Genomic DNA, 16688 nt, shown 5'->3' with positions numbered 1-16688 from the left:
TAACCTCACATTTAAAGACCTGATTATGAGAAGTCCTATCCCTGTTTACACCTGGTATTAAATGCTGCGTTTGGTGAATTGATGACTTTTAAAAATGCTTTATATGAAAAGGTTCGGTCTAATACAGGTGTGATAATAAAACCCAAACCGGTCCTTAATTTCATGAAAAGCTAATGTAGAAGTCACTGTAAATTGCAATGCTTGTTTTATGTAAAACTTTAGCGGATGAGGTTTGCTTCTGGTTTGCTCTTTGTTTAGATACAGAACACCAGATTCGTTTTGCATACTGTTTCTATTCATTTGCATTTCAGATTTCACACTAGCAGCATAAATGGCCTCAGTCTGACTCAAAACATGACTTATTACAATAAAGGCGAGTGTTTAGCCAGTTTTATTTGCCGCTATTATGCTATTAGCGAAAGACTAATAGGGATCAGTGTGTCTTACTAGGATGGTTAAGGGTGTTCAACACTGTGGTAAGGTTAGAAACGCACATTTAAATCCAAAAGCGCCCTTCGTTGCTGAAATAGTGTTGGTCAGCATTCATGTGCCTGGGTGGATTTGTGAAGTGGTGATGTGTTATTCATGAGTGAGCAGTGTGAGCGTGTAATGACATGCTCGTCTCTTTTCTCTCATCAGCAGCAGCCTCATGCTGTCTACCCTGCTCTGATGGTCAGTGCTACTGCTAAAGATAGATTCTGTGTGTGTTATATTTGGGTTTTTGAAGTGGAGACCCCAGTGTTTTTTAGACCCTAATGCTTCTCAGTGTTATCTAGTGTGTTTGTTCTGCATTGTGCTTCCTTTAGTCATTGGTGTCAAAGCATTGGCTGTTTACTTCGAGAATAGTATGTGTTCATGCAGGTTTATAAATGTATATTAGACATTTATGAGCACTCTTTACATTAAGATGACCACTGCAGGACTGCTCAGACATATTTTGATTTCTCAAAAAAAAAAAAAACTGAATGCATTAACTAAATGTGCTACATTTTGCATGGAAACATAACGGATTTAGATCTAAATTTCTTATATTATTGGCAGTTATCTGTTCACAACTCATACTTGCACTACTGTGTTTTTTTTTTTTTTTTAAGCCTAATTTATTTGCTTAAATGAAATAAAACAATGTGTAAATATATTTGCATTAACTTTTATTTGAATACTTTTTCAAATGTAGTTTATTCCTGTAATGGCACATGATCCTTCATGAATCATTCTAAAATGGTGATTTATCACATTTAAAAAAGTTGAAATTAAAATTTGACTTTATTTAAAATAAAATTGTAACTTTTATGAATGTCTTTACTGTCACTTGTGATCATTTGAAAGAAAGAAAAAAATCATATTGACCCCAAACTTTTGAATGGTTGAGTATCTTAAATTAAATGTATGTTTTTGGTTAAGCACTTTATGGCTTAGTTTGAGTTATTAGTTAAGTACTGATGTGGACTGATATGGGGTTTCACAGTTATTAGTAATGTGGGCATGTCTGTCTACTGTAGATTTGGGAAGGCATTGGATGTATGTGTCACAGAACAGTTAATCCAGCAAAATTAGTCTGTTGATAAATTATATAATTACTGTGTACAATTGTGGGAATTAAGGCGAAAATTGCACCTAATGCTCCCACCACAGTGGCCATTCTGAGTAGTCTGTGGTTGGACTCATACTAATCTTTTCACATCAAAAGGGATGGAGATATTTTACCCAAAAGGTCTAGCTAAATCCAAAAATGAGGGCAGTACGGTGAGAAATGTAGCTTTAATTGTAGTATTAGATGAAGACAAAAAAATCTTAAATTTTATGTTAGACACATTTGATTCAGATACAACTAAAATCACACAATGCAACGCACGTTTAATAATCTTATATCTTGTTGCATCATCACATCTTCGTCTTTCAGCTGTAAACAGCCACTGCTTTGACACCACGTGTAACTACTATTAAATTAACACAAACAGAGAATGGCTTGTCTGATTGGCTGTTGTTAAGAAGGCATGGAGGAGTGGTGTAGCCTAGGAGATGTAACCACGGACCTATGTGTAAACTTTCTCTGAAATATTATGGGCGGATGCCGTTTATTTGATGTTTACCTACATTTTGCTTAAGTTACTTGACTGTGTGTGTGTATATTGTATGTGAATGAATGTGTGTACATATTGACTCAGAAAACAAATACCAGAAAGTAATGCACCCTCATTTTAATATTGCTTCTTGATTATATAGGAGTGTTCATAAATCCTATTCGAAGCTTATTTAATTAGACAAGCTTTTGTGTGTTTCTGGTTTGCTGCAAAAAAGATGCATGTTAAGTAGTGTAGTTTAAGAGCAGTGCATGTTTAGAAATCTGTAGTATGTGTCGGAGTGAGCCGTTCCTGCTGAGCTCAAGGAGGACATGTCCTTGTGAAGAGTGTCCTGCTTTGATCCAGCCACTAATGGTGTTAGGGTGCCAATGTTCCTCTCCGTGCATCCTGTGAGAGAGAGGGGCTTAACCAGTCACCTTTATTCAGTGTATGCTGTCCATATGCCTTTTCCCTCCGACCCACTTGATGTATGTGTGTGTGTGTTGACAGCAGCAGCAGCTCCAGGCTCAACACCTTTCTCACGCTGCCCACGGACCCCCGGTCCAACTGCCCCCTCACCCCTCGGGGCTGCAGCCCCCAGGCATCCCTCCAGTCACAGGCTCAGGGTCAGGACTGCTGGCGCTGGGAGCTCTAGGCAGCCAGGCGCACATGCCCGTCAAAGATGAGAAGAACCATCATGATCTGGAGCACAGAGGTAATGCACATATGCACTCAAGTGAAAACAAAAACAAATGTCCTGAAGTGGTACGCTCATGCTTTGGTAAGAAAATAAATGTAAATGCTGACTTTTTTTTTTCTTTTCTTTATCTGTTTCTGTTAACGACTCCATCATTCTCCCTTGGATAAAGAGCGGGAATCTAGCACGGTGAGTTCTGTCATTTTTCCATATCTGTCTCTACTTGTTTTTTTAAAAATGCGTAACAAAAACTACAGTTTTTATCTGTTTCTTACACAAAACTACTGTATACTGCAGAAGGCATTACACGAGTCATATGGGGTTTTATTTCTGTGTCTATTTTAGGTGCTTTCAATAGTTTTTAAGCAAGTGTTCGCATTGTTCTTTTTTGGTGTACTTTAAGTACAGATGCCAGAATGGTGCACAGCCGTCTGTTGAACAAGATCAGCAAAATTGTCTCTTAAGTTTGATGCAAATTACACTTATCTTAGTGAGTTTTAGAAAGGGGTTTACACAGCAATTCCCTACCTGTCCAACAAAAAATAACTGCCTTGGGCATTGCATTTCTCCGTCAGTAAGTCACTTGAGCTATGATGTTTATGCTAATGTCTTCTTGCTTCAGACCTTTCCAATTATTTTTTATTTTTATTTTTTTTATTTTTTTTTTTTTTTTGTCAAACAACACCACTGCTAGTGTATTTACAAAGCTGGCAGCATGAGAGAATGAGGATTTTCTTCTGTGTTTAGTGAAATACCCTGGATCACAACATTTCAGCATGGTGAAATGCATTTAAACAGATATTTCACCCAAAAATGAAAATTCTGCCATTAATTACTCACCCTCATGTCATTCCAAATCTGTAAGACCTTTGTTCATCCTAGGAATGCAAATTAAGATGTGTGACCCTGAACCACAAAATCAGTCATAAGGGAATTTTTTTTTTTTAAATTAAGATTTATGAATCATCTTAAAAGCTGAATAAATATACGTTGTCTATACTTACATTGTTATAATAGGACAGTATTTGGCTGAGATGCAACTATTTGAAAATCTGGAATCAGAGGATGCAAAAAATCTTTGAAATATTGAGAAAAATCACCTCTAAAGTTGTCCAAATGGAGTTCTTAGCAATGCATATTACTAATCAAAAATTTAGTTTTGATATATTTATGGTAAGAAATTTACAAAATATCTTCATGGAACATTATCTTTACTCTATCTTAATGATTTTTGGCATTCAAAAATGTCTAATTTTGACCCATACAATGTAATTTTGGCTATTGCTAGTAAGGACATTGTTTAATAGTCCATGTGACATCAGTGGTTCAACTAATTTTATAAAGCTGCGTGAATATGCCGTGGTGCTCTCAATAATGGCGCCAGACTTTCCCGGGAGAGAAGAAATCACTGAATAAAGTCATTATTTTTGTTTTCTTTGCACACAAAGTATTCTCATAGCTTCGTAAAATTATGGTTGAACCACTGATGTCACATGGACTGTTTTTAACGACTTTTTTTAAGTTATAAAACTTATTAAACTACCGCCAAACTACTCAGTGCACATTTTGAGCTGGAAAACTCGCTTTGGATTGTATGGAAAACACAACTAGTACTTTAAAATGACTCCTGTTGTGTTCCGCGACATGAAGTAAATTGTGGCCGAATTTAAATCTTTTGTTGAACTATTCCTTTAAGTCCTGATGTTTGATGAGGAGGAAAGTCAGCGGCACGTTAACAGCATGAGGAGAGCAGAGCAGGCAGCATTAGGCCACACTAAGCCTTTAAAAAAAAATATAATAAAAAAGACAAAGGAGCCTGCTGTATAATCCAACTTTTAATCCAGGTAAAAAATGCGCAAAAGCGCAGGCCAGGGATTAGCGGCGCTATAATTTCATCACAATTAAAAAAGACTTTGACTCTCTCTCTGTCTTAAAGGATTTGTCCTCACCCACTCCTCATGTCTGTGCCTCCTGGCTCAGATAAACCTGACTCATTGAAGCATATCTCATTGCCTACTCCTTTTGTTTCTCCTTGTGCCTCGTTTAATCAGTTTTGTTAACTGCTCTTTCACTCGTTCATTTGTCTCTTTGTCTCTACAGCTCTCGTTCTGTCCCTCTGTGCATATCTCTTGTCGTGTTTATTTGCGGTTTTCATAGAACCACTTACAGTCTCCCTATCTCCCAAATGCTGGATTGCCCCATTTCGCCTCTTAAACTGGATATGCAGAAAGGTTTGACTTGGCAATGGAGTTTTTAGGGCTGCAACAACGAATCGATTAAATCGATAAAAATCGATTACTAAAAGAGTTGGCAACGAATTTCATAATCGATTCGTTGTGATGCGCGCCGCAGAGACATTTGATTATTATTATTATTATTATTATTATATATATAAATATATAAATATATATAACTGATGCTAGCAGATTTCGGCGCCTCATAAGCAGTGTTTCCATCCAAAAATGGCGAGCAGTAGGGATGCGACTGAGGAAATTTCCCCACCGGTTAAATGACGTATGACAACACGGGCAGTACCGGTATCACCGAGGGAAAAGGTTGAGGGATAGTTTTCTCTCGTTTCCACACTTTTCTTCGCTTTTAAAAGCTTGTAAATGTCCGTAAGCATTTTACTTTTACTTTCGAATTAGCGTCAATTCGGTGTCAATTGATTGAATGGACAACAACAAAACAGTAGGACAAGCTCACTTAGTCTATATTAAACATAGAATGATTAATTTCTTAACAAAAATAAATAACTGTTAAATAACTTCCACAAAGTTTAATTGTAAAAAAATAGGAACCAAATAAATAAGAAACGAATGTTCACATGACTTTTTTTAATGCGCACTGAGGAATTTAATTTGAGAGGCTTCTTGATGGGAAATGCATCATGTACACCACAGCAAGCCGCTGTCTTGACTGATAGTATTTTTATAATTTATTTAGTTTATTAAAAAAAGTCTATATATTTGGCACAGTTTTTATCCACATTATTTTCACACTTGTCTAGTACAAATATATTGCTGCTCTTCATATTTATAGTGTATACGTTTTTCGTTATTTACCTCAAAAGAAAGGAAGTGAAACAAGACAACATGCCCCGTAGGTAACGTGAGGGCCACGTTGTAACACGACCATATGACAGCTTAAAATGTTATCAAATCGAATGAGAAAAAAAAACAGCAAACTAAAATATTTTGTCAATAAAACACGTGTTAACTTTTTCAAATAAAGTAATGACGTTTTTTTTTTTTTTTTTAATAAATCTAATTTTGGAGTTTGACAATGAACACAGCGCAATAATGCTTGGAACGGCCTTGATCGCAACACACAGCTGTACAGTAGTTCAAAACAATGTGGACTAATAGATAAAACACATTTAGACATTTAGAAGAACACTCCCCTCCCTCCACACACAGCTCTCATAGAACACCACACACATAAACCAGCCAAAATGCTTTACATTTCTTGAAATAATAACTTCTGAACATTAAACATTGATTGTCAGCCTTTATTCACCTTTTTTTGTGGTTTCTTATCAAAATCCTTAGAAGTAAATGGTGTAAATTGCATCGCTAATGTCATAGAATAGCATAGTTTAATAACAGCGGGGCATATTGTCACACAGTGTTACAACGTTTCCCATCTGCGCCACTGGAATATAATACAGGTTTTCTGCTGGTTTGCGAAGCATTAATAAACTATCTAAACTGATAAATAACAAATTGGAGATTAAAATAATAGCAGATTTGTCTAATTTTAAATGAATACCAAAAACTGAAATGAAAAGTTTACTTCAGCCAGAAATGTACTTTTACTATGGTAAAATAAATATTCAGCGATATCTTTAAAAGGCTTTTGAATTTTGGCGCTCTTTTTTTCTCTGCATAGTGTTGCTATGGCAACTAGTAAATACAGTAAATTTGGTTATGCTAGCATGTGTGGAAATATTTAAACCACGTGTGTTACAATTAACCCCGTTAGTTTGTGCCCTGCTCTACCCTAAAGCATACATGTGTATGTTTTTTGTGTTAGTCCATTTTTATTTTATTTTATTATTATTATTATTATTATAACAGCTCAAGGAGCAACATGTTTGTGCACTTTCTAAAGATTTTAGTTCTGTTTTTGAATAAAGATTCATCGATTAATCGAAAAAATAATCGACAGATTAATCGATTATTAAAATAATCATTAGTTGCAGCCCTAGGAGTTTTGTGTATGTGTGTGTTGAATGGGCAGCAGTGTGAATGGGTGCAGTCATGCCTGCAGAAATCAGACTCTGCTGCTGATTAGCGCTTAGTGCTGCAGCGGCCATCCTGCTCTCTGCCCGCCAGGACTTCCTGTTGTCACGGGTCATCTGATAGCAGCGCTCTGACTTTGCATATTGAGTCACGTTAAGCCTGTCTTAAAAGGTCAGCCTATTAAACCCGCAGCTGAGACGCACACATACACGCTCCCCTGTCAGGCTGAGAGAGCAGTCTAGGTCTGTTTATTACTTTTGGATTAGCAGAAGAAGGGGGTGGGGAGAGAAATGGGCTGCTTAGTGCTGACAAAAGCAACACTGAGATTGTTGTAGAGTGTTTGTGAGTGGGGTTTAAGCTGCCGGGATTCCTTTGTGCTGCCTCCAGGAGAGCATGGAGTTCCTTCTGCCTGGAGATCACTTCCTTTGGCCCGGCCACATCCTCCTTTTCATCTGTCTCCCCTTCTCTCTCTGCATGAATAGAGGTTTGTCAGTCAGACCGAGAGTGTGGGCTTGGCACTGAGATCATGCACTGGCAGTGCCACACTCTCTGGCCCAGAGATGGTGCCCGTCTGCCCAGCCGTGCTCACAGAGGGAGCGCCACTCAGCCGCTGCCACTCTCAGTGCATTCTGGGCTATGTGGCTCCAGCTGCTCTTCCTTTCTCCTTTCCTGTCTTTTCTGTTCTGACTTTCTCCTATGGTACCTACATGCAGTTTAAGTTTAGTTGAAATATTCCTTCTCATTTTTTTTAAACCACCAAATACAGAAGAGTAAGGACATAGGATTTGGAGAAAAAAAAAATGTATTATTTATTATTATTTAAAAAGAAGCTTCAGGTTTGTTGTGCTTTTTTGGAGGGCTTCACAGTTTGTCAATTTTATTATTGCCATTTGCAATCTTAAATTATTGTTGTTGTAATTGACTGTAAATTAATAACAGTTATTTTATTTTACAGAACAACTGAAAAAAAAAAAGGAAATACTAATATTTATTGCTGTTTTCAATTGTTTCAAATATTGACCAAAAAAAATGTAAGGAACCCTTAAATCTTTTTTTTTTTTTGACAACAGCTGATTCATAAATCCTTTTCATTATAATTGTAAGGAAGATGATTTAGGGCCCTATGAAATGACTTTTATTTTTTCCCAAATTCAGTATATATATATATATATATATGTATATGTGTATATATATATGTGTGTGTGTGTGTGTGTGTATATATGTGTATATATATACACACACACACACACACACACACACACACACACACACACACACACACACACATACATATATATATATATATATATATATATATATATATACACACACACATATGTTTTTTTTTTATTTAATGGTTAAATTAAAAAATATATATTAATCAGAAAGCATTTCTAATTAATGAAGTCATGAAACTTACACAAATTAACAGCAATTTATTAAAAGTTCAAATTACATATTAAAGGAGCTATGAAATGCATTTTTACCAAATAATACTGTTTTTTTTTTTATTAATTTTCTGAATTCCATTTGAATGTAATTTTTTCTGAACTTTAATTTAGACAGGTTGCTGTGAAGGACCTCTGTTTATATATGATGCGATGATAGTTTTTCTAAAAAGAAATGCTAAAATGCTCATGAACTGACTCAGAGCAGTTCTAGAGATTGTTTATATGTTCTTGTACTGATATATTGAGTAAGCAGAGGATGAAAACACTGCAAGCGTTACGGGTGCTTCAGTATGCGTGTAGTAAACAACTGCATCTGTGCCATTTATTCATACAGAAACACAAAACATGCAGGATTCATATTTAAATAGTCTTTTTGCAGGTTAATATTCACAGACGCTATTACATATCGCCTTTTGATTTAAGTGTACTGACCCAGTTTTGATTTTTTTTTTTTTTTCCCCAAATTTGGCAAATTCCGCGCTATACAGTCAATTCCGTTTTTATGACTGAATTCCACGATTCCGTCTGCATTTTCCACATTGCTGAAATTATAGTGCCCTAATGATTGGTGTGTGTTGTGTTTTCAAATACACAATATAAGTGATCCAAACTCAAAGCTCATGCAGAGTTTGTGAAGTTCACCATTTACTATGAACATGCCACTTTGAAAGGCTGCTGCTTGCTTGTACACAGGAATCTACACTTCGAAACACATTGCGCATATTTATTTTTAATTCAATCACAGCATGTGCAATTTCATAATCGCCCTAAGCCGTATTGCGATTTCACTTTTATTCCGATTAATCATGTAGCTCTACAGTAAATGCAGCAAGTTGTCTTGGCAGAAAGCCGGGGAGTAAAAGTGGCCTACATAGACTCGCTTTTAAGGCTCACTAGTTGTGGTGAAAGGGTGGCTGTTTGCTATGTTTTAGTTGGGGCAGGCATGTGCAGGAGGGTAGGAAAACAAGCTGTCGTCTGGCTGGTTAACTCTCGGGCGAGGGGCCGTTTATTCTGGTCTGGTGTTTGCGTTTCACTGTGGTGTTCTCTCTTTCCCCCTCTCCATGCCGCAGGGATCGGTTTTCGCTTGACCCTGCTGTCCAGTTTGGTGCATTGGCGGCGTAATGCTTGGTGCAGGTTGCCCAGGGCTGCAAGGTTAGCCCAGAATGTTTGAAGTGTGTTGTGGTCAGGCTGGTTTAGAGGCCTCACTCTTCAGGGATAGTTTGCTCAGCTGTCCCGCCTGCTTTGCTTCATGGGGCCTGGGCTTGCTTGCTTGGCAGGCCCCACGCTCTCTCCTTTTCTCCATGCCAGGGAGTACGGGTGATCTAACAGGGCCTGGGGCTTAACCCCCTCGCTTCTCTGTGTTTACCTTGTACGAGCGAGGAATTTACACACATGGCTCGCTCAAAGCCGCCGGTGGCCCTGTGTCGCCTCTGATATTTGTATTTGTGCTGCTGAAAGCCCTGGCCATCCTGAGCATAGCTGACTGTCTGCAGCTAATGAGCTCAACCTAAAGTGTCTGTTACATTGTACTGAATTATTGATTAGACACAGAGTGCAAAATGTACATGTTCTATAAATGCAGCATTATTTCAAGGGAACATTAAGTGTGATGAGTTTTATTTGTGATTTGTGCTGATCAACTTTTTTTTTTTCATTCTAAACAGAATAATTCAGTATCACCATCAGACAGCCTGAGGGCCAGTGAGAAACACAGAGGCTCATCTGAATACAGTCTGGACCCAAAGAAACGCAGAGTGGAGGAGAAGGACAACATGAGCCGATATGTAAGATTCTGTATATTTTTTTTTAAATGGGCATTCATTTTGTCAAAGTGCAGTATTAATTGCTGACAGCTAGCAGTCCAAATTCAAAATATTTCTTTCAAGTGTTGAAATTAGGGATTGTGTATTGTGATTTCCCTACTGTATTGCTTCCTAAAACACCAGTGTGAATGTTTGAATGAGACAATATACAACAAATAAAAGGGTTGAGTTTCCTTTAAAGTTCAGGTAGAAGTCAATTCACTTTTTTCTGACTTAAGTTTTCTTATTTAAGAACATGGGTTGGAACTCTTACAAAATTTAAATTTTTTCACAATTCTTTTTTTTTTTTTTTTTTTAAATATCGCAATAAATATTGTAACGTGGACTTTATATCACAACATTATTGTGAGATTGATATTGTTACAATATTAGTGTTTTTGCTGTTTTTTTACTGTAAAACACAAACTCTTACTGACCCCAAACTTTTGAATGGAATTGTATATTAAGCTGTCTATGCCATGCTATAAATTTATGATTGTGCTCATACTGCCAACTTTCACAGCCAGCTGTGTTTTAGCCAAATGGTATTTCTCATGTCCATGTTATTTTTAGAAATTCATTATTTTCTTGGATCACACAATTTTATAACTGTTGTTTATACACTACAGGACAGTGATGGCGACAAAAGTGACGATCTGGTCGTGGATGTGTCCAACGAGGTAAAAACTAGTATATCTGTTTTCCGTTTTTGCTTGGAAAACTACTACTCTTTTGTATGTGACTGACATTTCTCTTTCCTGCTGTAGGATCCAGCCACTCCAAGGGTCAGCCCGTCTCACTCTCCTCCAGAGAATGGACTTGATAAGGCCAGAGCACTGAAGAAAGATGCCCCCAACAGCCCGGCTTCTGTGGCCTCCTCTGGGAGCACCCCTTCTTCTAAAGTGAAGGACCACCCACATGTAAGCATTAGGGAATAGAGGATGGGCATTTATGGTGTCAAGTCTCTGCACATTTGCAAAACCCTTTTCCTCTCTGCAGCTTTATAGCTGCAGTGTAAATGTCAGTTTGAAGCGTAACATGAATACATCAGCTACTGTCAGACAAACAGCGGCTTAGCCGCTAGCCTTGGCTAATATCTCAATGCGCTTAGCTAGCCTCAGAGGGGAAGAGGAGAGAAGAGAGAGTGATTAAAGATGAGCGAGAGGATGAGGTCTCAGAAAGGTTCGGTCTGAAGTTCAGCTTTATCCTCCTCAGCTATAATGAGCTGTCAGTGTTTGACTGGATTAGTGCGAGAGAGCTCTCTGGATTTGAGCATTTGTGGTATGTAGCTTTAGCTCTGTTAATTCCATCTCTGTTCCTTCATCTTGCAGAACGACAAGTCCTCCACCCCAGGTTTAAAGTCCAACACCCCCACCCCACGCAACGACGCTCCCACCCCAGGTACCAGCAACACCCCTGGGCTCAGGCCCATACCCGGAAAACCACCTGGCATGGAAGCACTGAGTAAGTAGCAAATATGCATGTTACATAGCTGTCCATTCATCAAGCATTCACATTCACAGCCAAACCTGCAAGTGTGAGTATGCGTTTATGAACTTTGGCTTTTCTTCTCTTCCTAATTCTCAGCGGCACCTGCCCTACGCACACCATTGTCGATTGCGGCGCCATATGGGGCTCCGTTCGCCATGATGGGTCACCACCCAGAGATGAATGGCTCCTTGACCAGTCCAGGTGTTTACCCTGGCCTACACATCTCCCCTCAGATGAGTGCCGCAGCCGCTGCCGCCTATGGACGCTCGCCTATGGTTAGACTTATTGTCTTTTTCTTTAATTACATGTACATTCTTAAAGATTTGCAGAAGCTTGTTGTCCTATTCCAGTTTTCTTACTCCGTCTCACACACCTCCTGTTCCGTTAATATGGAATGGCCTTCAGCAGCTCTTTTACATAACTTGGAGGCAAACTTAGCATGCATACGCTGTTAGGATAGCTTTCCGGTTAAATATTACCTTTTGCATTTGTACTGCGATTGTTCTGCATCTCTGTGTTTGTGCTGATGGCATGGGAAGTAACACAGTTGTCTGGGGGGTCTGTAATAAAGCCTTGAGGGGAGAGATAAAGCGTGAACAAAAGCTTAACTAGAATATTAACAATATATTAAAATATGAAATAGAGCTGATATAAGGGAAAAAATCTGAATATCAAGTCAGTGTCTGTTTGTGTTGCAACATATGTATTTTTCACATTTTACTCTTTCATGCTAAAATGTATGTGTTGCAGGCGGGCTTTGATCCTCATCCCCACATGCGTGCCCCCGGTCTGCCAGCAAGTCTGACCTCCATACCTGGAGGAAAACCGTAAGTGTTATTGAACCTGAACTATGTATAACACATTACTGTTAGAGTTTATTTTTAAATTCATAATTTAATTCAACAAGGTTGCATTAAATTGATCAAAGTGACATTATAGTGTTGGAAAAGATTTAAACTAAATGCTGTTCTTTTGAACTTTCTATTGGTTAAATAATCACATAAAAAAAACACTGTGACATTGATAATAGGCAATGTTTCTTGAGGATTATTAAGGATTATTTGTTATGGTTATTGATCATTCTTACTCTTATCTCATTCATTTATGTTCTGATAAACAGGGCCTACTCCTTTCACGTCAGTGCGGATGGACAGATGCAACCAGTACCTTTTCCTCCAGATGCTCTGATTGGTCCAGGCATTCCCCGTCACGCCCGTCAGATAAACACACTCAGCCATGGTGAGGTGGTGTGTGCCGTAACCATCAGCAACCCCACGCGGCACGTCTATACCGGCGGCAAAGGCTGCGTGAAGATCTGGGACATCAGTCAGCCCGGCAGCAAGAGCCCCGTCTCGCAACTCGACTGTCTGGTAAAAATTTATGTCTAATCAATCCACACAAATTACCAGAATTACCTTTTATGAAATACCATCCACTCTTTTTAAACCATTTTTTAAACATTTCTATTTTTAATCTTTATCCTCCCTTTAATCCCCTTGCTAAATAAAGAACCCATCTTTGGGCTATGTGTAGTTATTCCAGGGGAAAATACCAGGATGGATCTCCATTATCCCCCTCAATCTGTGTAACTTGCTTTTTTTGTGTGTGTGCATGTACCTGTGCCTGCTCCATAGTGCAGAAAGCGGTGTATTTGATGAGCTGTTCGGCCATTATAAAGTGATTTAATTTGTCTGAAAGCCTGGACTTATTGATCTCCCTCAGGAACAGATCTAGAATTCTCCTGCTAATTTGAAAATGTGCTTCATCCTGGTGCTGCAACTAAAAACCCTTAAAAGCTTTTCCCTACCCACTTACCATTCTGTGCCCTCTTATCGGCCGCCTCTCCTCCTCGATTAACCTTCATAAACACAGGTTAGACAGGATTTAGAGAGCCAGAGCAAATAACAGGGAGCTGAATGGCTGCTTTTCAGCCCTGCCATTTTGATTGGTTCACCTCTTCAGCCTGATTATTAAGGGCTAGAGAGGGATATTTGTACATATTCTTATAAAATACAAAAAATTGTTTTGTACACTTTTTTTTTTTTTTTTTTTTCTTTCCTTTTCCTCTTTCAAAATCCTCTTTTAATGCAGAATTTAAAAAATGTCCATCTCTCAACATGTGTTCCCCGCTTCTCTCTCTCTCTCTCTCTCTTCAGAACAGGGATAACTATATCCGTTCCTGTAAGCTGCTTCCGGATGGCCGTACTTTGATCGTTGGAGGGGAAGCCAGCACTCTGACCATATGGGATTTGGCCTCTCAGACTCCCCGTATCAAAGCCGAGCTCACCTCTTCTGCTCCGGCCTGCTATGCGCTGGCGATCAGCCCTGACGCCAAGGTCTGCTTCTCCTGCTGCAGTGATGGAAACATTGCTGTCTGGGATCTTCATAACCAAACCCTTGTCAGGTAGGAAGCGTGCCAGGGAATGCTGCATGAAATAAGGTCTCTTTGTGGATGGAGATGTATACACTGTTCTATTGCATTAAATGATAATGTGTATTTTTCTTGTCCATGTATATAGGCAGTTCCAGGGCCACACAGATGGTGCAAGTTGTATAGATATTTCCCATGATGGCACCAAACTCTGGACAGGTGGACTGGACAACACAGTACGGTCCTGGGACCTGAGAGAGGGACGGCAGCTTCAGCAACATGACTTTACTTCACAGGTAAACAATACACACAAAATCTTACCAACCCTAAACCTTTGAATGGTAATAGTTTTAAAAGAAATCTACTACGCTCACCAAGGCAGCATTTATCAAAAATATATTGAATTTATTTTAAAATGTAATTTATTCCTGTGGTGACAGGTGAGTTTTAAGTAGCCATTACTCAAGTCTTCAGTGTCACATGATCCTTCAACAATTATTCTAATATGCTGATTTGGTTCTCACATAATAATGTAGATATGCTAAACCTTTCCGAATAAGTGTTAATTTTGAGAATTAAAAAATTCAAAATTGAACACTAGTGTATTTGTGTATATCTATGTGTATGCAATGCATTGTACCACAACATTTAAACAATTTGGTGCAACAAATTTAAAATATTGAGTAAATCACCTTTAAAGTTGTCCAAATGAAGTTTTTAGCAATGCATATTACTAATCAAAAATTAAGTTTTGATATATTTACGGTAGGAAATTTACAAAGTATCTTTATGGAACATGATATTTACTTAAAGGTTGTATCAGCGATTTCTAGCCTAAAACATAGTGTCAATTTCAGCTGACCTTTCTTCACGATCCGCTCGCTGCCTGCCCCATAAATTGTCTGAAAAAAACACGTCTCTCTGGTCAGCCTAGGGTCCGAGATATGCCAAAAAAACAATCGGCACTACCAACCTTTCCACACATAAACAGTGTTCCAACCAATCAGCGTCAGGGGTGTGGTGTTGTGGACTTTCCTACTGGTGCTGGGATGTGAGGGAGGCGGAGCGAAAGTCCACAACACCAAACCCCTGACGCTGATTGGTTGGAACACTGTTTATGTGTGGAAAGGTTGGTAGTGCCGATTGTTTTTTTTGGCATATCTCGGACCCTAGGCTGACCAGAGAGACACGTTTTTTTTCACAGACAATTTATGGGGCAAGCAGCGAGCGGATCGTGATGAAAGGTCAGCTGAATTTGACGCTTTATGTTTCAGGCTAGAAATCGCTGATACAACCTTTAATATCCTAATGATTTTTGGCATTAAAGAAAATTTTTGACCCATAATATGTATTTTTAGCTATTGCTACAAATATTCCTGTGTTACTTATGACTGGTTTAGTGGTTCAGGGTCACACATTAAATATCCAAACCATTGTTTATCCATAAATAGTCTATATGCTTTTAGATCAGTGTGTGATGGGCTTTGTGTTTTGTGCTCTGATACAGATCTTCTCTTTGGGCTACTGTCCGACGGGCGAGTGGCTTGCTGTGGGTATGGAAAGCAGTAACGTGGAGGTGCTTCATCACACCAAGCCTGACAAGTACCAGCTGCACCTGCATGAGAGCTGTGTCCTCTCCCTCAAATTTGCCTACTGTGGTAAGACACTGTTATTTCACCTTATATGTAGCACATCTTGCACCTGAGAATAAATGGAATTTTAAAAAAAATAGACTTGCTGTAAAATATGTCTGAGACATGACATGGGAAAACAATTGCACAGAGTTCTTCAGCCTTACTTTTGTATTCAGTGGTGTTTTTCCATTTTAGCGGGGCAAGGTTGCACTTTGTACCACCTCCAGTGCGCTCGCTCTCTCTCTTTTTCTCTTAATGGCCCACTCTACTTCCAAATAAGTCGAGCTGTAGTGAATCAAGTCATTTAGATCAACCTTGACTCTGTACCCATTAGTGCATGTGTGTTTGTTCCATTTCCTAAAGGTAAATGGTTTGTGAGCACTGGGAAGGACAATCTCTTGAATGCCTGGAGGACTCCCTATGGTGCCAGCATTTTCCAGGTATGTCAATCAATACCTCATTCCCTCCCCCTTGCTACAGTTTGTAATACAGTTTTTGTGATTTGTATTGTAAGATTCATAGATTCTCTCACTTCAGGCTTTCTTTGGGACCTTTATCCTTGTTGTAAATGGGGCCTTTAGGGGATAGCTTTTATTTTTGCTGTACAAAAAATTGTCCATTACAATGCTTAAAATGGCATCTTTGTTGACAAACATTTTGCGAGTTTAATGGTCTAGCAAGTTTGAGGAAACAAGGCTGCCATTTTTGAGCCATTCTGAATGGCCTTGTCAAAATAATTTACATCATAAAATACAGACAATCAGTAGTGTCAGTGGAACAGCTACAGATTTCAAACTTTTTTTTTATTTCTTTATTAAACCAAAATTTTAAACTATTAAAAATTGTTTAAAAAAATATGCAAATATATAATAAAATGTTTAAAATAAATATATGTAATGAAATTACCAAAAACCTAAAGAAAAAATGTAAAGAAA

The 16688-nt window shown here is 38.4% G+C and overlaps 1 protein-coding gene across 4 annotated transcripts in view; it reads left to right on the top strand.

Annotated features, from left to right (window-relative positions):
- LOC141331479 (transducin-like enhancer protein 3-B) overlaps nt 1-16688 on the top strand; it is a 34904-nt gene that overhangs the window by 14714 nt on the left and 3502 nt on the right. For 3 of the 4 annotated variants that reach the window (XM_073836545.1, XM_073836542.1, XM_073836543.1), the window contains exons 8-20: nt 2574-2778; nt 2933-2949; nt 10120-10239; nt 10887-10937; nt 11025-11177; nt 11589-11721; nt 11845-12023; nt 12499-12575; nt 12869-13118; nt 13905-14152; nt 14268-14415; nt 15627-15777; nt 16117-16193. In XM_073836545.1, the coding sequence (XP_073692646.1) occupies nt 2574-2778; nt 2933-2949; nt 10120-10239; nt 10887-10937; nt 11025-11177; nt 11589-11721; nt 11845-12023; nt 12499-12575; nt 12869-13118; nt 13905-14152; nt 14268-14415; nt 15627-15777; nt 16117-16193 (1809 nt within the window). The remainder of the gene's footprint in view (nt 1-2573; nt 2779-2932; nt 2950-10119; nt 10240-10886; nt 10938-11024; nt 11178-11588; nt 11722-11844; nt 12024-12498; nt 12576-12868; nt 13119-13904; nt 14153-14267; nt 14416-15626; nt 15778-16116; nt 16194-16688) is intronic. The other variant, XM_073836544.1, reaches the window with a different exon arrangement.

This window comes from Garra rufa, chromosome 3, assembly GCF_049309525.1.
Source record: "Garra rufa chromosome 3, GarRuf1.0, whole genome shotgun sequence".
NCBI classification, from domain to species: Eukaryota; Metazoa; Chordata; class Actinopteri; order Cypriniformes; family Cyprinidae; genus Garra; species Garra rufa.
Note: the sequence above shows the minus strand (reverse complement) of the source record. Positions and strands in the feature narration are given on the sequence as shown.